This window comes from Podarcis cretensis (genome assembly GCF_951804945.1).
Source record: "Podarcis cretensis genome assembly, chromosome: 15".
Taxonomy (NCBI): Eukaryota; Metazoa; Chordata; class Lepidosauria; order Squamata; family Lacertidae; genus Podarcis; species Podarcis cretensis.
This window is the reverse complement of record NC_137185.1, coordinates 4011120-4036717: the sequence shown is the minus strand read 5'-3', so window position 1 is coordinate 4036717 and position 25598 is coordinate 4011120. Positions and strand designations below refer to the sequence as shown.

At 46.7% G+C, this 25598-nt stretch overlaps 1 protein-coding gene across 1 annotated transcript in view; it reads right to left on the bottom strand.

The window, feature by feature from the left end:
* The window catches only part of DOC2B (double C2 domain beta), a 125217-nt gene that overhangs the window by 43703 nt on the left and 55916 nt on the right, over nt 1–25598 (bottom strand). The window contains exons 3-4 of the mRNA XM_079955771.1: nt 24140–24214; nt 18840–18949 (exon numbers count right to left, since the gene is read on the bottom strand). Coding sequence (XP_079811897.1) covers nt 18840–18949; nt 24140–24214 — 185 coding nt within the window. The remainder of the gene's footprint in view (nt 1–18839; nt 18950–24139; nt 24215–25598) is intronic.

Below are 25598 nucleotides of genomic sequence, written 5' to 3'. Positions count from 1 at the left end.
CCGCGGACCTTGTTTTGGAAGGGAAGAAGCTCATTCATTACGTCCACAGGACAGCATGATACATTTGATTTCAGAGTCCCTTTAATGTAAAAGTAATGGATAGGATCAAAGCTGCTCTTTTCCTGCCAAGCGCCACGGCCAAACACAGTGGCAAGGTCCCCCCCCCCGCTCAATTCCTCCCCCCTTCCTTCATTGCCACTCTGGCATGATTGAAGGTGCAAAGCTCTGCTCACTTAGAAACCAGTGGCACCTAAATTCCAGCGCTGAGCACCTGCAGAGGCCTGGAAGCACAATTGACCTGTCAGGTTCCTCAGGGTTGCCAACACGGTGCCCACGGGTGTCCGGATGCCCACCAGCATCTCTTACAGTGCCTGTGAAAGGTATCAGTCAATATCCCTTCAAAAATCAGTAAGGACATAAGGAGAGCCTGTGTTTCCTGTGGCAGTGAGTTCCATAGTTTAACTATGCACTGGACCTGAGCAGAAGAGCAACTCCCCCCTCCTGCGGTTTTCAGCAGCCGGTGCTGCTCATAATCATAATTCAGAGCTTTGACAAGAGTAGGTCCCTTTTACTCTTAAAGTGTTAAGGCTGCCAGATACAAAGTGCAAAAAGTGTCTCCAGTTTTGATTCAGTAAAAAGGAGGAGGAAGACGGATTCCGTGAAATTTAGGAGCCTCTCAAATACATCGTGCTCCCCCTGGGGCCGACGTGGCCTTTCCCCTTGCTCCGCCTGCCTCTATCAGGGTAGCTAACCTGGTGCTGTCCATTTGATTTGAGTCCTATACTGTAAGAACAATCACCGAGAACCCATAATGCCTGAGGGCTGCCTCTGCTATGATATGCCTCTGAATACCAGTTGCTGGGAGACCCAAGTGGCTGTTGTGCTCAGATCCTTCCCACAGAGGCACCTGATTGGTCCCTGTAGGAAAGAGGATGACGGGCAAGATATGCCTTTGGCCTGATCCAGACCGGCGAGGCTCATACTTTGCATCTGCCAGATAGTATGAGGCAGGCAGCTGGCCTGGTCAAAACAGGGAGAATAATAATAATAATAATTTATTATTTATACCCCACCCATCTGGCTGAGTTTCCCCAGCCACTCTGGGCGGCTCCCAGTCAAGTGTTAAAAACAATACAGCATTAAATATTAAAAACTTCCCTAAACAGGGCTGCCTTCAGACGTCTTTTAAAAATAGATAACTGCTTATTTCCTTGACATCTGATGGGAGAGTGTTCTACAGGGCGGGTGCCACTACCGAGAAGGCCCTCTGCCTGGTTCCCTGTAACCTCACTTCTTGCAGCGAGGGAACCGCCAGAAGGCCCTCAGCCCTGGACCTCAGTGTCCGGGCTGGATGATGGGGATGGAGACACTCCTTCAGGTATACTGGACCGAAGCCGTTTAGGGCTTTAAATGTCAGAATACATGGCTAAGACCCTAAATTTTGAGGCTGCACCTTTCTCCGACATTTTTTGTTGATGTTAATTTTGGAAGATGCTGGACACATCATGGCTGATCACACGAATCACATTTTGGGCTAGCCTTTGGGAACAGACCTGAACTCAGTGGCGTAGAAAGGTCAGGTGGGACCCGGTGCGGAAAATTTCTTTTCATCCCCGCCCCCATTGAATTTTTAAATTTTATTTTTGTTTTGCCTGCAAAAATGGTTTGACTTTATTTCATATTTTTTTGCGGAACCAAAGTTGCTTTTTTTGCGCAGCCAGCGCACGCCAAAGCCGCAGCGTCTCTCACAGATGTTGACTGCCGCACAGCATTTTGTCACCCCCCTCGGAGGTCACACCCGGGGTGGACCGCACTAACTGCATCCACCTTGCTCTGCCTCTGCCTGAACTGCTCATCTGAACCTGAAATATTTGCTTCTATGAGACATTTCCAGCATGCTGGGAACACAGCTGTCAAATTACAGATTTGAAAATAAGGGACCAGCAGCCTCGAAAATAAGGGATCAGCAGCCAAAATAAGGGATTTTTCAGACACAGGTATATTCACCTTCTGAACCGCTCCAAGCCAAAGGCAGAAAGCCCAGCCAGCAGCCAAATGAAGCCTCAAGCGGTGGTTCCCACAGCGCAGCAACCCGGCAAAGGGGATGCAGCAAGGAAAACCACCGTCACCTCTCTGCTGGGAAGCGCTGAGCAAAGGCGAGTTCCCAGGCAACGTGGCCGATTTGATCAGCACAAGGCATGCAAGCTCCACCCCCCAGTCGTTCTTAGACTCCTTATTGGGTGAGCAACACAGCCAAGCAACACAGCTGGAGCCTCCCTCCTCCCTGGCCGGTAGGGAGGGAGAGAGAGGAGCTGCTTCCTTTGAAACCCAGGAAATTTAAGGGACATCATCAATAAGGGACAGCAGTGGGACACAGCGCTGGGATAAGGGACTTTCCCGCCAAATAAGGGACGGTTGACAGCTATGGCTGGGAATCTTCCCCTTGCTCCCATCTAAAACTAAACACACAGACACACAAATCTTGGAAGCCACTCGCACAAGCTGTAGTGGCACCCGCTGCCTTGGATGGATTTTAAAGAGGATTAAGACTATTGATGGCTGTGTTCTTTCCCTCCCCTACAAGTTGCTGGGCATCCCAAGTGAAGAAAGAGGCTGCCGCACTCCAGTCCTGCTTTCTGACTTCCCATTGGGGCATTTGGTTGGCCAACGTGAGGACAGGATGCTGTGCTAGATGGGCCCCCTTTTGGCGCTGAGCCTGCAAGGCTCTCAAGTTTGTTGTATGAATCCCACCCCCCACCCCGCTGTCTTTTAGAAACATCTCTAGCCCACTTGAGCCTGCTGAAGTGGAGGGGGCCTTCATTCCAAAGCTCGCTGCCTCCTAGGTTATCTTTTGGAGGTTCCGTTGCCATGGGAACAGAGCGAGGATGCCAGCCGCATCCCTCCCGGGTACCACGCAGAGTGTGCAGCGGTGATCTGGTCCCTGCCAGACTCTGCCTGGGCAAGGTGGAGAGAGAGAGACAGAAAGGGAGAAAGCTTCTTCCAAAAAGCAAACACACAAACAAACAACCCCAGAAACGAACCTTTGCAGAGAAACAGCCAGAGATTGTTAATGTTGGGTAATTACGAGGAAGCGGTTCAGCAAAAAAGGTGACTCAACGGAATCTGAGCTGGCTCCTCCAAAAAGCCTCTTTCCTCGCTCCAGCTGTGTTGTGTACAAAAGGGGACTTGGATGATTCCCTCAGTGGGACTTGGCTAGGCTTGGCTGCCAAGAGATTTGAAGCAAAGCCAATGGTGTGTGTGTCACTTTAGCTGGAAAAGTTCCCCATCAACACAAGAATCAGCAGCTGAGGAAGGGCTGTGGGGAGTATTTTTGACATCTGTGCAACTGACAAACTGGCAACTGCATCCATCCCTCCTCAGGAGAAAAGGGAGGAAGAGTGAGCCTTTGGGGGCAACTTTAATGGCCGTGGCTTCCCTCAAAGGAGCCTGTGCGAGTTGTCGGCTGTTAAGAGCACTAACCTCACTGAGCTACAGTTCCCGGTGCCCTGAGCACGCTACAGTTCCTAGGATTCTTCGTGGTTTAAGAGTAGGAATGTATGGTGTGTGGATCTGACCTCCTTCCACTAGTTCAGCAGTTCTCAACCTGTGGGTCCCCAGATGTTGTTGGACTACAACTCCCATCATCCCTGAGCTCTGGCCTTGCTAGCTATGGCTGATGGGAGTTGTAGTTCAACAACATCTGGGGACCCACAAGTTGAGAAAGGCTGCGTCTGTTAGATTTTCAGATGCTGGCAGATATAATCAAGGCAACAAGCACGAAAGTGCAATCTTATACTCAGAAGTAAAACTCATTGATTGCAATGGGGCTTACTCCCGGGTAAGTGAATGTAAGATTGCACTTTCAGTCAAGTATTGCTTGGTTTCTTTTTTACATCAACCTTCGATTCAGAAGCTTGAGGACTGGAATCTTAGTTGAGAAAAGGATCGTAACTCCATGGTAGAGCACCTGCGCAGAATGCAGAACATCCCAGGTTTTATCCCCCTGTCTGAAACCCTGGAGAGCTGCTGCCAGTCAGTGTAGGCAGTATGGAGCTTGATGGACACCCCTCCCAAAAAAAGTGGGGTGAGATTTCCTCATTTTACAAGAACCATTTGAGGTAGGTCAGGCTGAGACAGCAGAGCCCCCAAGTCACCCACTGATCTTCCCTTCCCAATTAAAGTCCAAAACGACAACATCATTCAGGACTTGCCACAGCAGCAAAGGCTGGTATATGCCATAGTATTTTTTTGTTTTGTTTTGATCTTTATGGTGCCCCAAGGCTCTAATGATCACACCCTACTGACTTACTGATTAATTATTTACATCCATTAGTCGCACCTCAGCAACGCCATTGAGGCAACACACCCAATAAATCAACCCAGAGCAGCATCAAAAAGCACAAAGAATACCATCCCACTTTGCTATAAGATCCAGATTCAGAATAGAGATTTATAAACAATAAAGTGTTATGATTGCTACTAATAATAGAACAACAATAAAATTGTAAAAACATGAAGGTACCAGGATCAAATCTCCAGAGCCCAGAAGGAAATACGAGAGGGACAGGATGGGAGAGAGCACTAAAAACAATCTCTTGGGACCAAATCTTCATCAGTGTGAAAAGGAGAGACAGAATATTCACATTTATTTATTAAGTATCTGTGGGTGGTGCCGAGCTTAAGTTTTACACAAGAGCAGGCCCATTGAAATGAATGGACCTACCGGTAATTTGATTTATTTCATTTCATTTCACACACACACATTCACACATCACTTGATTGCAAGAAAACCTCTATAAGTGGTTTTAAAAAATATAAAACATTTAAATTCTAGGGGGGAGGGGGGAGATATTTAAATACATTCATAAGATTATTCAGATAACCAATAGAAAAAAAGAGAGGGGAATTAAACATACACCCTGCTTCCCCTTCCCCGCAAGCAACAATATATTATAGCTAGTGGCTGGCGACAGAATGCAATAATATTTAATGTATTTAATGTATTAGATCATACTTGCAAACTGGCAGGTAATTATTTTCTACAGTTTTATAGATAACATGCAAGGTTGTTATTATTTTCTAAAACTTCAATTAAGCATTTTTAGAATTAAAATACACACATATAAAACATCATAACTTCTGGATTTCTGGACAGGCTTTGCTTAAACGGAAATATTTTAAGAAGCACCAAAAAGAGAACAGTGAAAGCGTCTGTCAAGAGGCAGGGAGTTCCACAGGTGCTGCCACACTAAAATATGGATTTCTTACACATTTGGAGCGCATATTATGTTCCTTAATTTTAATGAGTCTGTTCTGGGTAGCACTAGCATTGGCCACAACCCTGGATTTCTAAGACATCTCATAAAATAAATTCTCCAGGCACCGTACCAGGAAAAATAAAACGTTAATGCAGAGAACAATGCAGCAATTAAACCCCGCAGTAAGCTTTAAAAATCGCAAACAACATAAAAGGCAGATATAAAAGACTGGCAGAATAAAGGACAATAAAAAAGGAGCAGCAGCTGAAATCCACATCAAATACAGGAGGCGAAAAACCACAAACCGTAGCAGAGAGAAACCAGAAGACAAGATCTTTAAAGGCTTGGAAGAACAAAGAAGCAAAAGTCTTGGCCGGGTGTTGAAAGACCAACCCAATCAAGATGACCTTCCTTAGGGATGCCAATATTTACAGGTTAATAAAAATTCTCTCCCTCCCCACCCCTCCACCCCGGATTTTAGTTAAATTCAGCCTCTGTTTCAAGGATTAATAGGGACACAACCGTCTCACTTATAATCTTGTCTTTTAATTCCATGCCCATGTTATATCTGACTATATAAATATGTGTAGCGTCACAAAGTGGGGCAGCCCTGCAGCTGGATAGGGCGAAAGGACGGCCCATCTGGTACAGCATCCCGTTTTCATAGTAGCCAAACAGATGCCCTATTGGGGAGTCCGCAGGCACAAAAGCACTCTCCCCATTTTTAGTGTAATGTGTAATGTCTCTCGTATTTTTTCCATGTAACATTTTTACAAATCCGTTTCATTTGTTGAGACATTAGGGGGAGGGAAAAAAAGGGGTGGGGGGGGGAAAGATGGGTGGGGGTGGGGTCGGGTGGCGATGTTTCTATTATGCTTAATGTATGTAGGGTTTGGTGTCAGCATTGCTTGTGCTCTTCACTTGTGTTCCTTTGGTGGTGAGAGAGGTTGGGGTTGGCCTAGGGTGTGGTTGCTTGTTTGTGATTGGCTGTGGTGATCTTTGTTTTCGTGTGTGAGTGGGGTGGGTGGGTGTTTTGGATCAGGTTAGCCATATTGATTTGTATGCTGTTGGTGGATTCTTGTCATTGTCTTGTTGGGCTGTGTACGTGATAAAGGGGAGCCATACCGCGGTAAAGGGGTCTTCTTCTGTTAGAATGACATAGGCTATGAGATTAACCCCACTCAATGGACCAGAATGTGGTCTAAACGCCCACTAATACGCCCAGGAACCTCACCAAAATGCTGGAGAGGGTGCACCTCCACAGGCACATACCTCCACATGTGGTGGGAGTGTCCCAAAATCCAACTATTCTGGACAACAGCCGCACGAGAAATATGTAAAATAACTAAGCAAGTATTAGACATCACCCCAGAATGGGCCCTACTAAACATCTTCCAAGACAACAATGCCCATTTACACCACAAAGAACTCATAACCCACCTACTTTCAGCAGCCAGAAACACCATAACCAGACACTGGAGAGACCTGTCAGGAGTAAGCATGGACTAATGGTACCAAATAGTATGGGAAACAGCCCTACTAGAAAAATTAACCAATAAACTGAAACTGACACTCTCCCCATAATTCCCTGCAACTGGGTATTCAGAGAGGCATACTGTCTCTGGTAGGGGAGGCCAAACACAAGACGAACCCTGTAGTCTCTTCTAACTCTGCAGTACATTTCCAAGCACAATTCAAAGTGTTGGTGCTGACCTTTAAAGCCCTAAACGGCCTCGGTCCAGTATACCTGAAGGAGCATCTCCACCTCCATCATTCTACCCGGACACTGAGGTCCAGCGCCGAGGGCCTTCTGGCGGTTCCCTCACTGCGAGAAGCCAAGTTACAGGGAACCAGGCAGAGGGCCTTCTCGGTGGTGGCGCCCGCCCGCGCTGTGGAACGCCCTCCCACCAGATGTCAAAGAGAACAACAACTACCAGACTTTTAGAAGATATCTGAAGGCAGCCCTGTTTAGGGAGGCTTTTAATGTTTGATGCATTACAGTATTTTAATATTTTTTTGGAAGCCGCCCAGAGAGGCTGGGGAAGCCCAGCCAGATGGGCGGGGTATAAACAATAAATTATTATTATTATTATTATTATTATTATTATTATTATTATTCACCAGTGAACTTCAGTTACACATCCAGTTCAAGAAAAGTTGTCAGCTTTAACTCACTTAAAGTTCCCCCCAAAAAACCTTGGGGGGCTCAGCATATTCAGTTGCTTCCTGAATATGCACTGAGCTGAAGTCTCAGTCAATTAACACCAAAGATGCGTTAAAATGTATTTGGGGATGCTTCAGAGAGTGGGGTGTGAAGCCGGAAAGATACACAGTAGCTCCTTTAATTATCACCTGGCTTAATTTGGAGGAGGCAGGTGAGCAGATGAGAAAACCGAGACAGAAGAACACAAAAATAAATCAACCTCTGACTTTTTAAAAAAGTGATATTAAATAAGGAGGGAATGCAGGGAACAGAGTCAACCAAAAGGATGGAGTAATTCTCACATTATTAATTATCGTCCTCCTCAAACAGCATCAATACATTTGTATCCCAACTTTTCACTCAATAACCCCAAGGTAATGTATATTATTCCGCCCCTTTCCATTTTATCCTCAACAACAAGCCTGTGAGGTAGGTCAGTCGAAGAGACAGTGACAGACCCAAGGTAACCCCAGGGAAGATCTTAGCTCCGTGGGAATTTGAACCCTGGTCTCCCCCAGGTCCTCGTCTGACACTCTAACCCAGGCATAGGCCACCTCGGCCCTCCATATGTTTTGGGACCACAATTCCCATCATCCCTGACCACTGGTCCTGTTAGCTAAGGATCATGGGAGTTGTAGTCCTAAAACATCTGGAGGGCTGAGGTTGCCTATGCCTGCTCTAACTGCTGCAAAACACTTCTCATAAGCCCCCCCCCATGGGCTTTTAACTGGGAAGTCAGACAGGTTAGCCAGGAAGCCTCTGGAACCTGCTTTTATGGGAAGTTTTGCTTTTATTTTATTTTATTTTTAAAAAATATTTTCCCACACTGTTTTCTTTACAGGTAAAAAGACTTCACTTAAACAACAACACTGAACAGCTGTCAGGTGCTCAGCTGAAGATATTGTGGGATTTATTGAATAGGAAATGCTGACAGAAAACGAAGGCTGCAGAACGTGGACCTCCAGAGAGGGGAGATGTGGAATGAAAGAATGGATGCTGACCCCTGGAACATCTGGAGTCCAGCATTAGACATCCAGCCCAGATGCATTGTTGTTTAGTCGTTTAGTCGTGTCCGATTCTTCGTGACCCCCTGGACCAGAGCACGCCAGGCACTCCTGTCTTCCACTGCCTCCCGCAGTTTGGTCAAACTCATGCTGGTAGCTTTGAGAACACTGTCCCACCATCTCGCCCCCTGTCGTCCCCTTCTCCTTGTGCCCTCCATCTTTCCCAACATCAGGGTCTTTTTCCAGGGAGTCTTCTCTTCTCATGAGGTGGCCAAAGTATTGGAGCCTCAGCTTCAGGATCTGTCCTTCCAGTGAGCACTCAGGGCTGATTTCCTTCAGAATGGAGAGGTTTGATCTTCTTGCAGTCCATGGGACTCTCAAGAGTCTCCTCCAGCACCATAATTCAAAAGCATCAATTCTTCGGTGACCAGCCTTCTTGATGGTCCAGCTCTCACTTCCATACATCACTACTGGGAAAACCAGAGCTTGAACTATACGGACCTTTGTTGGCAAGGTGATGTCTCTGCTTTTTAAGATGCTGTCTAGGTTTGCATTAACAGATACATTAACTGGAGGTGAAAAGCTCAGCTGGTAGAGCATGCATGCAGACAGACCCGGGTTCAATCTCCAGTGGCAAGTCCTGGTAGTGCTGGCAAAGATTCCCTGCCTGGAGAGTTTCTGCCAGTCAGAGCAGACAGTACTAAGCTAGATGGGCTAATGGTCTGATTCAGCATATGGCAGCTTCCTAGGTTCCCAATCACAGCCATGAGAACTGTGATTAGGCAAAGGGACATAGCTCACTGTTACAGCATCAGCTTTGCATGTAGGAGCACAGGGGTTCAACCCTCAGCATCTTCAGGTAGGCCTGGGAAAGAGCCCCTGCCTGGTACCCTGGAGAGCTGCTGCCAGTCAGTGTAGACAATACTGGGCTAGATGGGACAACCACGTCTGACCTGGTGTCAAGGAGGGAGAAGCCATGAATTACCATTGAAATTAATGGGCATGACTAAATTGGGTTCGTTAGGCTGTATGCAACATTAGTCGTGCAGAGTGGACCCATCAGATGAATGGGCATGTCTTAGATCCATTAAATTCAGCAGGCTTATTCTGCGTAAAACCAAGGTTGATACAGCCCAGTAATTTCAATTTGAGTAGAACTGAGATGGACACAGCCTTTTAATTTCAGTGGATTATTGTTATTACTATTATTATAATTTATTATGTATACCCCACCCACCTGACTGGGTTTACCTAGTCACTCTGGACAGCTCCCAACAGAATTAATGATAATAATAATTTAAAAAAGGATAAAACATCAGACATTAAAAACCTCCCTGAAGGGCTGCCTTCAGATGTCTTCTAAAAGTCAGGTAGTTGTTTATTTCCTTGACATCTGGTGGGAGGGTGTTCCACAGGGTGGGCACCACCACCGAGAAGGCCCTCTGCCTGGTTTCCTGTAACCTCACATCTCGCAGTGAGGGAACCACCAGAAGGCCGTCACAGTTGGACCTCAGTGTCCGCATGCAGCCCATTAGTTTCAATGTGTCTATTCTGAGTAGTATAGAGTTGTGTGCAGCCCATTCATTTCAGCGGGTTTACTCTGAGTAAAGCTGAGTTGGCTGCAGCCCATTGAATGGGAGGCAAGGCCGCCAAAAAAAGCAATCCTGTCCCCCCCCCCCTGAAAAATGTAAATAAATTTTATATCCTCTTTGATAATGTCCAAATGTAATTTCTTTTCTCATCAACTGATGCAGAATGGCTAGAGGGAAAACACAGAAGAAATTTTCATTGCGGCACTAATTATGAGATGGGAAGGGTGTGTGGAAATCTAATGCCTGTCTCCTTCTTCCACAGCACAGGTAATTTTGCAATCTGCTAATATGTCCATCCATCTGCCTTCTTTTCTAAATTAAAAATAAAAACACCAAATGTCTGCAGGGTGGTCCACTGGGGTGACCTGCCCCGAGCTAGAATTCATTGGCTATTGGCTCAGTCTGGTTCATCTTTGCCCTTTGCCCTGCACTGGCTCCCGGTGGAGTACAGGGTCAGGTTTAAGGTGCTGGTTTTGACCTTTAAAGCCCTATGCGGCCTAGGACCCTTGTGCCTATGGGACCGCCTCTCCTGTTATGCCCCACGGAGGACCTTAAGGTCCATAAATAGCAACACCCTAGAGGTCCCGGGCCCTAAGGAAGTCAGATTAGCCTCAACCAGAGCCAGGGCCTTTTCAACACTGGCCCCAGACTGGTGGAACGCTCTGTCTCATGAGACCCAGGCCCTGCGGGATCTGATTTCTTTTCGCAGGGCCTGTAAGACAGAGTTGTTCCGCCTGGCCTTTGGCTTAGAATCAGTTTGATTCCCTCCCCCTCTTTCTTTTTTCCTTTCTCCTCCTGTGAAGAGGCTGCATCTTAATGTTTTAATGTTGTATTTTAATCTTGTTTTTTAAATTCTATTTTAATCAACTTGTTTTTATTATTGGTTGTTAGCTGCCCAGAGCCCAGTCTTGGCTGGGGAGGGCGGGGTATAAATAAAATTTATTATTATTATTATTATTATTATTATTATTATTATTATTATTATTTGTCCCCCTCCTCTCCCGCCTCTGTGTCTGAACTGCTCTCTGCCCCAGCTGCTTCCTGCTCACTTAACCCTGTTGCCACTTCATCTTCCAACATCTCTTCCTGCCGGTCTGCCACCTCTTCTCCCTCTGACCACTCACCGTCCCCCCACCACTAACCCCCTGGCTCTGAGCCTTCTTCCCCTGGAGGTTCCCTTGGGTGCCTCCCCAACCAGTGCCACCCACCACTCCTCTCCACCCAAGCCAGCCCATGACACATGGGCATATATGGGGCAAGGCAGCATTTCAGTTAAGCTAGTCCCAAACCGTTAAGGGCTTTATATACCAACAGCAGCACTTGCAAATGCAAACAGAGCTGGATCCCGCCATTGAGCAAGAATGGTGGACAAGGTGGACTGTTGGGCAAAGGCCTGGGAGACCAGGGTTCAAATTCCCACTTGGCCATGAAACTCACTGGCTGAACAGTCACTTTATCTGTCATCCCAACCTACCTCACAGGGTTCCTGGGAGGATAAAATGGGGAGGATATAAATGCAAGAAATGCAATGCAATAAAATAAAAAGTAAGCAACCTAGCTCAGTTGGGAAGAAGAAGAGGAAGGAGGAGGAGGAGGAGGAGGAGAAGAAGAAGAAGAAGAAGAAGAAGAAGAAAAAGAAGAGTTTGGACTTGATATCCCGCCTTTCACTCCCCTTAAGGAGTCTCAAAGCAGCTAACAATATTCTTTCCCTATATTTCTATTGTTGAAATATACATATTTTTTTTTAAACCAGAAGCATTTTTACTTGGTATTATAGGCCAAGACATTAATAGGCAAGATGTCAAACTGTTTTTATATGCAACAACTGCGGCAAGAGTATTGTTAGCCCAGAAATAGAAGCAAGAAGAAATTCTGACGAAAGAAGAATGGCAGACAAAATTAATGGACTATGCAGAATTGGACAAAATGACAGGAAGGATTCGAAACCTGCGGGACCAGAGATTTGCAGAAGATTGGAAGAAGTATATGAATTATTTGAAGAGCAACTGTAATCAACAAATTACGCTAGTAGGACTACAGGAAGTTTTGTAAGAAGAAATATACGAAGTGTTACAAAGTAGAAAAAGGTAGAGATGTTGGTTATGAGTTTGAAATGTAATAGGGAAGATAAGAAATGCATACTAAGAGATTAGATTGGAAAATTTTCAGACAGGACTGATGGAAGTAAAAAAAACTTGAATAAGATGTAAAAGTATGTTTAATTATTGTTGAAAATGGTATGTTAAAAAACTAATAAAAATTTATATATACAGTGGTACCTCGGGTTAAGTACTTAATTCGTTCCAGAGGTCCGTTCTTAACCTGAAACTGTTCTTAACCTGAAGCACCACTTTAGCTAATGGGGCCTCCCGCTGCCGCCGCGGCACGATTTCTGTTCTCATCCCGAAGCAAAGTTCTTAACCCGAGGTACTATTTCTGGGTTAGCGGAGTCTGTAACCTGAAGCATATGTAACCTGAAGTGTATGTAACCTGAGGTACCACTGTAACAAATTAAGAGTCGCACTTGGAGGCGAAGGGGGGGTGACCTCAGCTGCCCCTTTTGCCCCCCGATCCCTGGCACAGGCCCCCCCAAGACTGGCTGGACCAGCGAGCCGCCCCCCTTTCCTCGTTAGCCCCCTTTCTGCGTTCTGGAAGCACTATTTCTGGGTTAGCGGAGTCTGTAACCTGAAGCGTATGTAACCTGAGGTACCACTGTATATAAAAAACCTAATCTCCTTTCCCTTCCTCCCCCACAACAAACACTCTGTGAGGTGAGTGAGGCTGAGAGACTTCAAAGAAGTGTGACTGGCCCAAGGTCACCCAGCAGCTGCATGTGGAGGAGCGGAGACGCGAACCCGGTTCCCCAGATTATGAGTCTACTGCTCTTAACCACTACACCACACTGGATCTCTAGAGTTCGATACCAATAATGCCATTGTTGCAGGTTCAATCCCCTTATGAGACAGATGTGTATTCCTATATTTCAGGGGCTTGGACTAGATCGGGCTTCCTCAACCTCGGCCCTCCAGATGTTTTGAGACTACAATTCCCATCATCCCTGTCCACTGGTCCTGCTAGCTAGGGATCATGGAAGTTGTAGGCCAAAAACATTTGGAGGGCCGAGTTTGAGGAGGCCTGGACTAGATGATCCTCGGGATCTCTTCCAAATCTATGATTCAATGAATCAACCTTGGTTCGATCTGGGCTGTTGATGTAAGCAGCCAATAACACCCAAAGGCTGGACTCTGTCCATGGTGCTGATTCAGCCTCTCAACAGCTGAAGAGGATGCGGAAGGGGCTTTCGAGGCACAATTGGACAATTTCGATTTACTTGTTTAGATTTTTTAAAAAGCAAAAACCAAACATATACTGCCATTTTTAGGCCAAAACAGTCCTCTCTCGAAGACAACGCAAAACCACAATGAAAAAGGTTAAAAGTCAAATGCAGCCCACCCACCTGCAGTTCATCTTCCTTATGCAACCTCAGAGTCTGACCAATTTCCAGAAAAAACCTCCCCCCCCCCGCCGCCCTGGGTTCCACTTCAACAGAAGCAGAAACTGAAGCGACAGTGAACCCATTTGCAGCACCTGCTGTGTTTGAGCAAAAACAGCTCTTCCGAGCTATTTTCCCTTTAAATCAATTTTCATGGTACAAATACCTGGGAACTTTAAAGCAGGGTGGAGGGGAGGAATGAGTGGGGAGAAACAGCAGGAAAAAATAAAAAATAAAAACCACACAGGCTTTGTAAGCTGACAAGCCTGTGGCACTTTTGAGGTATGACTAATATATATATATATATTTCCAGGCGAAATGAAGCGATCTGGTGAGATGGAAAGTTTCACGGCTCCTGGGGACCTGAGAGGGCCTGCGGTCTTGCATCACGCTCTGGGTTTTTGTTACTGGGGGAGTGGGGGGTGGAATAAGGGCAGCAAAAAAAAGGGGGGTCGTTTGGAGAGGAAGAGGTGGGGAGACTTTGCCCCCAACCCCAGGTGTCACTGGATCCCACCTACTGTCAGCCCCGGGCAGGAGAGCTGCGCATGGACCCTCTCATGGGCTGGATAAATAATAATAATAATAATAATAATAATAATAATAATAATTAATTAATTAATTAATTTATATTTATACATGAGGATGATGCAGCTGGAGGACTGGCCGAGGACCCAGGAGAGGACTCCTGAGGCATGTGGGGGCCTCTGCCAAGAGTGGGGGCAAATTGCAAGTGAGGATCCTTTCGCATCTCCTCTGTTCCCTCCACAGCAGCCCTCCCTCTCTGTCCTTGTCTCTCTCTCCAATTTGTTAGAGCCTCTCTCGAACACAGCACTTTCAGACACTAGGAGTAGTACTGCCTGCCTGTTGTGTGTGCATTTCTCTGGTCCACAGCACCTCTCAGGAGGCAGAGACACTTCGCCTGCCACCTTGGTTCTAGGACATTGTCTCCCAAACTCGGGTCTCCACTTGTGTGTTTTTTGGGGACTACAACTCCCATCATCCTTAGCTAGCAGGTCCAGTGGCCAAGGGTGATGGGATTTGTAGTCCAAAAGCACCCGGAGACCCAAGTTTGGGTCCTGGTCTAGGTAAAGGTAAAGGGACCCCTGACCGTTAGGTCCAGTCGCGGCCGACTCTGGGGTTGCAGCGCTCATCTTGCTTTATTGGCCGAGGGAGCCGGCGTACAGCTTCCGCGTCATGGACTAAGCCGCTTCTGGCGAACCAGAGCAGCGCACGGAAACGCCGTTTACCTTCTCGCCAGAGTGGTACCTATTTATCTACTTGCAGTTTGATGAGCTTTTGCCAAAAGAGAAGGGAGCAGACGGTTCCCCCTATGGGGCATAGCGAGAAATTGCAGAAATTCTCTCAGCCTTAAGATAAACTAGCCCAGCTCCTATTTATATATATAGTGGTACCTCTGGTTGTGAACGGGAACCGTTCCGGAGGCCCGTTCACAACATGAACAGCTTGCAACCTGCAGCACCGTATCTGCACAGGTGCGATTTGGTGCTTGTGCACATGCGCGAAGCATGATCTAGTGCTACTGCGCATGCGTGAGCGGCGAAACCCAGAAGTAACCCTTTCCGGTCCTTCCGGGTCACCATGGGACGCAACCTGAAAAAACGTAACATGAAGCAAACCTAACATGAGGTATTACTCTATAGCCTCAGATTTGGCCATTAGGGCACCTGCCTTTGCTGTAGCTGTATTTAAGATTAACCACTGCATTTCCTGAAGCCCCTCATGCCAGCAGATTGGATTTGTACCAGCGGTGTGCGGTCAGTGGACTAGGGGGACTAGGCTAGTTCCCTAAATGTTCCCCTCCTCCTGAATTATTATTTTATAAGCAATCCAAATGAAAATATGCTGTTTGATTAACCAAAGCACTGCTACAGTCAATTGCAACATTTTAAGAGAGCAATCCATCTGGCTCACTGACTCAGCTTTGGAGCCCTGGCCAACAATCACCACCAGCAAAGAACACATTCTGCAACACTGGAGAATCTATGCAGTTTTACTTGACTTGCAGAAATGATCCCGGTTGCAGAACAGCACTTTTCTGGGCGCAGAATTTAAAGGGCCTCACAACAGAACATTTTTTTAAAAATGCAGTGGCAAGACACAGCTTTGCTACATACCATATTTTTCGCTCTATAAGACGCATCAGACCACAAGACGCACCTAGTTTTTGGAGGAGCAAAACAAGAAAAAAAATATTCTGAATCTCAGAAGCCAGAACAGCAAGAGGGATCGCTGCGCAGTGAAAGCAGCAATCCCTCTTGCTGTTCTGGTTTCTGGGATAGCTGCCCAGCCTGCATTCACTCCATAAGACGCACACATATTTCCCCTTACTTTTTAGGAGGGAAAAAGTGAGTCTTATAGAGCAAAAAATACGGTAAGTCTGGTCCTCTCCTGACCTGCTCACTCAGGGTCTCACAAACCACCCTGCCTGCTCAGCTCTCCTTGAAATCTAATACTCCTCTTAGCCTAAGAATCTGCAATCGATGAACTGTTTCTTCAGCTAGAAGCATAAAAAATGAAAATAAACTTAGCAGATCTGGGGAGGGGAAAGAGGTTTAATTCCAGCTCTGCTGCTGCCAGTTGTGTAAACACACACACACATCCTTGCACATAGTAGCTGATGAATTGCGAACCTTTAAGGTGATGAAGTGCTCATAAGATAGATCCTCGGAAGCTATCTCCTGAAGCCAGGTGGCTTATAAATCAAGCACCCTTCTCAGGAGGGGACGCTGATTGATGCCAGAGCAGCGACGCAAGTGCAAATGATGGCCCTCGATAAATAAGAATGCTGCCCTGATCTGCTGCTGAGAAAGGAGATTTTAATGGCTCTATCGAGGATCTGAATGGAATCCCAAACTGCGCCGTAGAGAGATGCTGCTTTGAACAGGACGAGATGAGAAAGCAGATAACGTCTGCGACTCAGAATGCCACAGAACCCAGGCGCAGTTTCTGCCCATCACAATTTCATGACTCTGAATTTATCAATTAATCAGTGGGGAGGGTCCCCAAAGTGAGTGCCATTCCCTGGGGTGGTGGGATTCCCTAGGGGGCAAGGGGGCAGCAGATGTGCCCCTCCATGTCTGCTGATCACTTATTTGCCATTAACCAGGCTAGAGCCTGGAGCAAAACACGTCCCTCACTTTGTGGCTAAAGTTTTACTGCTCCAATTGCTTCCAAAGCTATTTTCTTCTCGCCACATTTATTTGTAGTTGCGATTCTGAGTTATGATACGATAATCTTTATTGTCATTGTCCCATACAGAACAACGAAATTGAAAATCTACATCAGACATTCAGAAACCAACAAACCTGCTATCCCAGCTATCCCAGCCTGGTTAGCCCCCTAAAAACTCTGATACCCCATAATTAAATACAATATACTCCCATCGAGACTACCTTACACTGCATTTAAAGCCAAAATCGCATTTGAATAGAAACTGTTTCTCAGGCGGCTAGTCCTAGTCTTGTCACAAGTCACAAGCTAGCCAGTAATTTTGGTAATTGCAGGCCGTACCGGATCAAGTTCAGTCAATTTTGTTGAATTAATAAAACAGTTTTAATTGGATTTTGAACAAATGTGCAATTCATTGTTACTGTTTCGAATTTTATTGTGTCGTTGTCTTCCATAGTGGGTCATGCCAGCTGCTATTCTGAATAATGCTTTTTATGGGGTGGGGTAGGGGACATTGGGAAAGACATCTGGAAGCTGCCCAGTACTGGGAAACTTTTAACGTTTGACATTTTATTATGTTTTTATATATGCCGGAAGCTGCCCAGAGTGGCTGGGAAAACCCAGTCAGATGGATGGGGTATAAAAAACAAAATTATTATTAACCAAGGGGTGCCCCCCAAAAAAGTTTGGGAACCACTAACACAGAGGTTCCCTATATCCTTGCTTTTAACAGAAGGAGTAGATTAGGATGTTAGATGTTTCTTTATTGTTCTGTGTTTAATTATATTTTTTACAGCTTTTACTGAGTTGCGATTTCAAGTGATGTCTTCTTCTGTTCTGGATGATCATTAGAATAAGATACTGTATACAGACAGCCTCTTTTATTTGTGGGCAACCTCAGGTGGAATATATTTTCCATGATATGTTGACTTGTCCCTTATACGCAGATCCAGCGAGGCACTTTCTAAAATCCCTGTTTGTACAAGAAAGTGGGTTCTCTCTGACAGAACGGTTGCATGGGCCGTTGAGTGGCCTTCCTGACCCATAAATTGGCCCCTTTTGCTCTGGTGGCATAAAATATTAGGGAGGAGGCACTGGTTAAAATTGACATAAATTGTAAGGGGCGATTTGGAGGCCTAACCTGAAACTCAGTTTGTGTAGCTGTGACCATATCCCTGCTATCGGTTATCTTCCAATATATGGTCTCTGCTTTTATTTGCAAGTGCTTGAGTTATATTCCGAACCGATCGTGTGGGTTTGCCATGGCCTTGGGCTGGTACAATAAATTTATTTTAAAAATAATAAAGCTTTTCACAGGGTAGGGTAGTGAGGACTGGGGATGACTTGATAGAACCAAAGGAGCAGGCAAAAAAGTTTGGGATCCAGAGCTTCCTTATCACTGCTTTTAACAGAAGGGGCAGATTAGGTTGGTAGATGTTTCTTAATTGTTCTGTGATTAGTTATCCCCTCACCTGCCAAGCTGGCTGCGGCTAATGAGAATTGTAGTCCAAGAACATCTGGCAGGTGCCAGTTTTGTGGAAGGCTGGCTGATTCTTTGAATATGCAATTCAAGCTGATTTTATTACATGCTGAATGCCGCCTCGGGAAAACTCTGTGTTTTTGGAAGGTGGCTAAGAAATGTGTTATGTCAAGGGTGGAGAGTGACTTTTCAGCCTGAGGGCCACAGTTCCTTCTGAGCAAGCTTCCGGAGGCCACATGTCAGTGGTGGGCGGGGCCAGATCGACAAGTGGGTGGAGCCACAAGCGACCATTTTGTTTTGGTACAGCAGGCTAGTTTCTCAGAACTGCCCTCCCCACTCTGTATCCTTCCAGGCAACCAAAATGCATTATCAGGGTTCCAGCACACATTTCAGCCAGCCGAAAGCAGCCCACAAGGCGGGCCAGGGCCAGAAAGAGAGGCGCAGAGGGCCACATCAGGCCTTGCCCGGCCTGAAGTTCTCCATACCTGTATGAAACGAACCATTGTTCTTCCCATGCAGAACCGTGGTATGATAGCACACACGTACACACAGAATACATCTTTAAAACTGGCCGTTTCCTTGGGGCCACCAGGCGATGGAGCCCTGGGGGTTCCACTCACCTGAGCGTTTTGCGGATCATGTCCTCGTCGGTGATCCCGTAGTACGTGAGGGTTTCATTCCAAGTCGGATTCAAGGTGTTCCGCAAGGTTTTGGTCCGCAGCTTATTCGCCTGCAGGCAGCAGAAACAAGAGGAGATAACAAAGGGTGTGAATATGCCTTGTGCCGGATTGTTAGAAAAATGCAATGCAAAGACTTGCAAACTACCCAGCCTAAAATGAACTTAACATGTCTGGTTTCAATAGATTTTTCAGATGCTTAACTCAGTCTATTAGATAAGTTCATGAAGATACCAAGAAAAGGTAAATTCGGTGATACTCACAATACCGAGAGATGCTAGTAGAGTTGTAGATAGGTGTTAATAAAGTTGTAGACAATGAAGTCATTCAGAAATTTGAGGACTAGTACCTTGCTTTATTTTTAAGGGAAGAGCTGTGGCTGTGTGGCAGGGCAGACTTCAGGAAGGCAGACAAACTGATGTCCTTGCAGGACTCAGGAGCCAGCTAGGGGCGATTCCACCAAGTCTCAGGGAAGAGAGAGACCATAAGTGATGAGACTATATTGCAGTTGGCAGGCCTTTAAAATATCCTTAGATCTTGGCATAATGATTTCTCACTACCATAAAGAGAAATGGCTGCCTTGGCACATTTGGTCCATTTTTAAAAAATAAAAATAAAAATGCAAGCTTTTATTGAGACATGATTGAGAAGCCGCGAAGGATTGTTTCTTAATGAGGCTCATGTTTTCTTGCTTTCTCCCTTTACTTGCATGATTAAATATTGCCGTTCTGTGTTCTATGCAAGGTTTATAGAGATTAGGGATGTTGAACGATGGCGCTGGAAATGGAAACAGGAAATGTTGAACAGTTCCATCGGAGATGGAGATAGGAGCGGAAGTCCTTGCAATTCGCAAGTGTGTTTGCGGTCGGGAGCGGAAATCATAGAAGGAAACAGGAGTGATATTTGCTTTTAAAAGTCTGTGAATGTTACCTAAATAATTACGTTACTTTCTGTGTTGTTGTTGACACTTCCCTCCCACTGAAATGCAGAAGGTAGACTGCACTGAGCTCCTTGGAGGAAAAGTAGAATGTGAATCACAATTAAAATGGACTAAAACGAAGCATATGCTTCATTGACTGGAGATGCAATTGTGTGTCGAGACCCCGCAGCCACCCCCTCATTGGGAATAACTCACACAAGGACACAGATACTAGGTTTATGCTATTGCGCAAATTTTCGCCACAACTTTTTTGAAATTACAGAATGTGAGCGGTATTGGCTTAGGCATTGATTGGACCTGACTATATCTGACTCCTGCCCATCGTGCAGGAAGTCCAGTAAGGGTGAGCCACAGGTAGGGGTAGCCCTGTCGATGCGAACCAACTCAAGCTCCCCCTGGTGTTCCCGTCGGGGTCGTGTCAGGCCGGGTTTCAGACTAGATCAATACCCCCGGATTCCTTTAACGGAATACCCTTAAGCATGGAGGGGCAGGTGATGGCCACACCTCCCCTCCCCCACACAAGGTCAAACAATGCCTAACTGCAACCCTAACAAAGTTGTGACGATTGCTACGAGGTAGGCGAAAACCAAGTGGCCAGTGCCAATTTGCCAAGTGGAAAAATTCCTACCAGGCCCCTCGGACAACCAAGGCGACCAACCGAAGTCCATAGCAAGGCCATTGCCTAACCTGCAAAATAGGGAGGGAGGGCGGGTGATTGAGGATGTGAGCCAAAGAGGATGTCCTCTGGCTTGCTCCTCCATTTAAACGGCCCCGGCCACGCCCCCCCGGCCACCGGATTGGCTGGCCGGGCTCTGACGTGGCTGAGATCCCCCAGGCAACGGGGGACAGAGTCCCCTGCCCCCGGTGGGGAGTGGGTAGCCACACGGTCCACCGCAACTCCTCCCCACTGGGAAGTGGAGCGGATTTCTATGCACAACTGCAACAGATGGAAGCTGGGGCTGAAGCTATTCAACTGCCCCTGTGCACATACCTCCTTGGCTTCTATGGGCTGCAGAAATGTCTCCCCAGCCCTGATGTAACTACACCAATCCCCACCAACAGCCTCATTTACTTAAAACAGAAATGAAAAGTCCTTCGGTAGCTGGTAACCTTCCTCATCCACCAGGAAGTCTCCCTTTGCCATCAAAGCACAACCCGAGGGGAGAAGCGGTCATTGATTCTTAGTCAAGTCTTATTTTCAATCTCTCCCTCTTCCCTGCACCTCATCTGTCTTCTTCTTCCCCTTTCAGGCCCTGAATCCTGACAGATAGCTCTCAACAGAATTTATTTAATTCCGATCTTTCCGGCCTGAGACAGGTCAGCTTCCATCAAGAGTGGAGATGGATGCATCATTTTGCAAGGAGGGGCAGCAGTAGGGGAAACGGCCCATGGGTCCCTCCTCCAGGTAGGGCTTCCCCATTAATTTGCCGCATCAGGAGGACAACCGGACAGAGATCCAATTTCCACTCTAATTGGATGTAAAGCGAGACAGTTCATTCTCCCCGACCGGGCCACTTTTCAAGGTAACAAGCTCTGATGAAATCGATGTATAAGAACTTGTCCACTGAACATTTTTCGGCAGTGGCTTACATTTATCATCTTCACTTGGTGAGGGCTGCATTAGTGGGGAAACTGGGGGGCATTTAGCATGTCAAGTTAATAGCAGGAGCAATAAAAGATGCCGCTCTTGTTACAAGGAAGGATAGCTTCCTCTGTCAAGGAGCTTCCTAAAGTCATGGGCGACATTTGGTTCAAGGCTACAGTCGGGACGGATGAAGATCTGCACATATTTTCAAGTACATTTCTCCCTATATAAATAGAAAAGTAACGTGTCATCAGGCTCCGCAGTTCACACGGCCACCAGTAGGTGGCCATGTCAGCTACAGCATGAGGAATGGCAGGCAGTCCCAGGTAATCCTCTTATAAAACCATCCAAGTTAAGAACCTAAGCACATAAAGAAGAGCTTGCTGGATCAGTCCAATGGCTCATCTCGTCCAGCACCCTCTTCTCACAATGGCCAACTTGCTGCCTGTGGGAAACCTGCAATCAGGGTTCAAGAAGAAGATTACTCTTCCCTGCTGTGGGGTCCAGCAACAGGCATTCAGGAGCATTGCTGCCTCCAACTATGAAGGCAAAGCATAGCTGTTGTTGTTGTTGTTGTTTAGTCGTTTAGTCGTGTCCGACTCTTCATGACTCCATGGACCAGAGCACGCCAGGCCCTCCCGTCTTCCACTGCCTCCCGCAATTTGGTCAAACTCATGCTGGTAGCTTTGAGAACACTGTCCCACCATCTCGTCCTCTGTCGTCCCCTTCTCCTTGTGCCCTCCATCTTTCCCAACATCAAGGTCTTTTCCAGGGAGTCTTCTCTTCTCACGAGGTGGCCAAAGCTTTGGAGCCTCAGCTTCAGGATCTGTCCTTCCAGTGAGCACTCAGGGCTGATTTCCTTCAGAATGGATCGGTTTGATCTTCTTGCAGTCCATGTGACTCTCAAGAGTCTCCTCCAGGACCATAATTCAAAAGCATCCATTCTTCGGCGATCAGCCTTCTTGATGGTCCAGCTCTCACTTCCATACATCACTACTGGGAAAACCATGGCTTTAACTATACTGACCTTTGTTGGCAAGGTGATGTCTCTGCTTTTTAAGATGCTGTCTAGGTTTGTCAATAGCTACTGGACTCCAACTCCCATCATCCATGCATGGATGGTGGGAATTGGAGTCCTACAACATCTGGAGAGCATCTGGTGGAAGAAAGGCTGAGTTGGGTTGGGATCTTTTAATCAGGGGTGGGGAACCTCTGGCCTTCCAGGTGTTTCTGGATCCCTGACCAACGCTGGCTGCTGTGGCTGCGGGAAGTAGAGTCCAGCAACATCTGGAGGGAGCTAAATTGGTGACTCCCGTCGTACGCAGACTGTCTCCCCACCCCCACCCCCACGCCGATGCCCTGCTTCCCCTTCACTCCACCAGTTTTTCATTCCTCTCCATGCCTCGACCTTGACAGCGCCCTCCCCAAAACATAATTCCACAATCATTTATCAATTAGCTTGCAAAGCACTGGGGCTCCCTGGATTCTTTGCAATGTGACCTGAAATATCCGCCACGTTTTCTAAGAATCGAGGAAGGTGGGAAGAGATTAGTATCTCAGGCACACAAACACACAAATATACCATCTACTTGGAAGCCCCTGAAAATCAATACTCGTCTGTTTAGCTTTCGGACCACCGTTTCACAGAGCAGACCCAGAGAAATTGGTGGGCACAACTTAATTTGGGTCTAGTAATCCTGGGGTGTGTGTGTGTGGGTCTACTCAGATTAGAATGCGGTTGGATATAATTATTAGTATAAACAACAACCATTTCATTGAAGAATCACTTCCTATGAAGCATTTTAAAGCCATTTCAAAATATGGTAAAACTATTGTTTTCGTTGGGACACAGGTGGCGCTGTGGGTTAAACCACAGAGCCTAGGACTTGCCGATCAGAAGGTCGGCGGTTTGAATCCCCACGACTTGGTGAGCTCCCGTTGCTCGGTCCCTGCTCCTGCCAACCTAGCAGTTCAAAAGCACGTCAAAGTGCAAGTAGATAAATAGGTACCGCTGCGGCGGGAAGGTAAACGGAGTTTCCGTGCGCTGCTCTGGTTCGCCAGAAGCAGTTTAGTCCTGCTGGCCACATGACCCGGAAGCTGTATGCCGTCTCCCTCGGCCAATAAAGTGAGATGAGCTCCGCAACCCCAGAGTCGGCCACAACTGGACCAAAAGGTTAGGTAATCCCATTACCTTTACCTTTATTGTTTTCGTTGTTATTGGACACTAGTTAAGACTGCAGGCCAGAAAGAGCCTCACAACTATCCAGTGGCTTGTGGCGCCTTTCCAGCTACTCCTAGAAAGACCTGCTGCATGGGGGGGGGGGCTCACACCCCCAGTCTGCTCCTGCAAAAACCTACCCCACTCCCAAAACTTCACGTACATTTGGAAAACTAAGAAACTGTCGCAAGCACCACAAAAAATACCCATTTCCCAGAAGAAAAGGTGGAGGTTCTTGGAACACCCTCACCCCCAAATTAAGAGGCAAAATGCCTTGAACATTCACAGATAGAAACTGCCCCCCCCAAAAAAAAACCCACACACCAGGCAGTCCTCCCCAAAAGCAGGTAAGCCCCCTCAACTTCCCCATCTTAATTTATTTTAATTAAAAATTGAGTGAGCACAGGGGGTGTTTGTGAGGTGAGAATGCTCCAGTGCCCACAGAGGCCACATTGGAGAAGACCCCCCCCACCCCAGATAAAAAGGGGGCCATGTCCTACCTTGCTGGCACCAGGAAGCAGGTGTAGTTTCACATATGGGTCCGAGAGTCCATTGTGATCCATGGGCTTCAGTCCCTTTAATGTATGAGAGAAGGGAGAGAGAATGTCATGTTATAAAGGGGGAATTCCTGCAAATGAATAAAATAATAATAAACACGCATCCCCTCACTTTGGTTTCTTGCCACTCTGCTGCTCCTAGACAACAATCCCGGAATAACACAATGGGTGGCCAAATTTTGTGCAGCATCTATTAAAACACGACATCCAGTGATTAGCACCCAGGATTAGTATAACATATTGACACTCCTAGGCCAGAAGGGCTTCCTTTCTGACAGATAAATGTCCATCCAGAACTGCTCTTTCATGTATATGTGGTTTTTTTTTATAAATTATTTTATTCTGCCTTGAGCTTTTACATTTTGTAATGGTTGTTTTGTTTTGATACTGGTCATCAACTGCAATAAAACGGCTTGACTTGGCATGTACCAAGCCAGACCACTGGTCCATCCAACTCAGTTTTGTCTACACTGACTGGCAGTGACTCTCCAGAGCGTGGGTAGGCAAATTAAGGCCGGGGGGCCGGATCCGGCCCAATCGCCTTCTAAATCTGGCCCGCGTACGGTCCGGGAATCAGCGTGTTTTTACATGAGTAGAATGTGTCCTTTTAATAAAAATGCATCTCTGGGTTACAGTCATACCTCGGGTTAAATGTGCTTCAGGTTGAGCGTTTTCAAGTTACGCTCCGTGGCATTACTTCCGGGTTTCGGCACTCGCGCAGGCGCAGGCGCTCAAAATGACGTCACACGCATGCGCAGAAGCAGCAAAACGTGACCCACGCATGCACAGACCCATCTTACGTTCTACTCAGGATGCGAACAGGGCTTCGGAACGGATCCCGTTCACATCCAGAGGTACCACTGTATTTTGGGGGCATAGGAATTCGTTCATATATTTTTTTCCCCAAAATATAGTCCAGCCCCCCACAAGGTCTGAGGGACAGTGGACCGGCCCCCTGCTGAAAAAGTTTGCTGACCCCTGCTCCAGGGTGTCTGGCGATGGGCAGTCCAAGCCCTGCCTGGAGAAATCAAGAGATTGAACCCAGGACCTTCTGCACGCAAAACAGATGCTCTACTCGCGATTCACTTCCTTCCAAGCCAGGCCAAGGTTACCGAGAGCTGGAGAAGGATGGGCAGCCACATTTCAAACAAGCCCAGAAACGGCATCCTGGGTTCTCCCAGTTGTGGATGGAAACCTGCGATCCATCACTGTTCTCCAAAGCCACGATTCTGGGTAGAATCCAATAAACCACCTAGATAATTAATTACAGCCTTGCTGTTGTTCTGGCAGCTAATTCTAGGTTCCTTCCAACTCACAATTAATTCTCAGCTTAAGTAACTGAGCGGTTTCTCGAGGTACCAAATTACGGGGCTCTGGCATTTTTGATAATTGCTTATGTGCA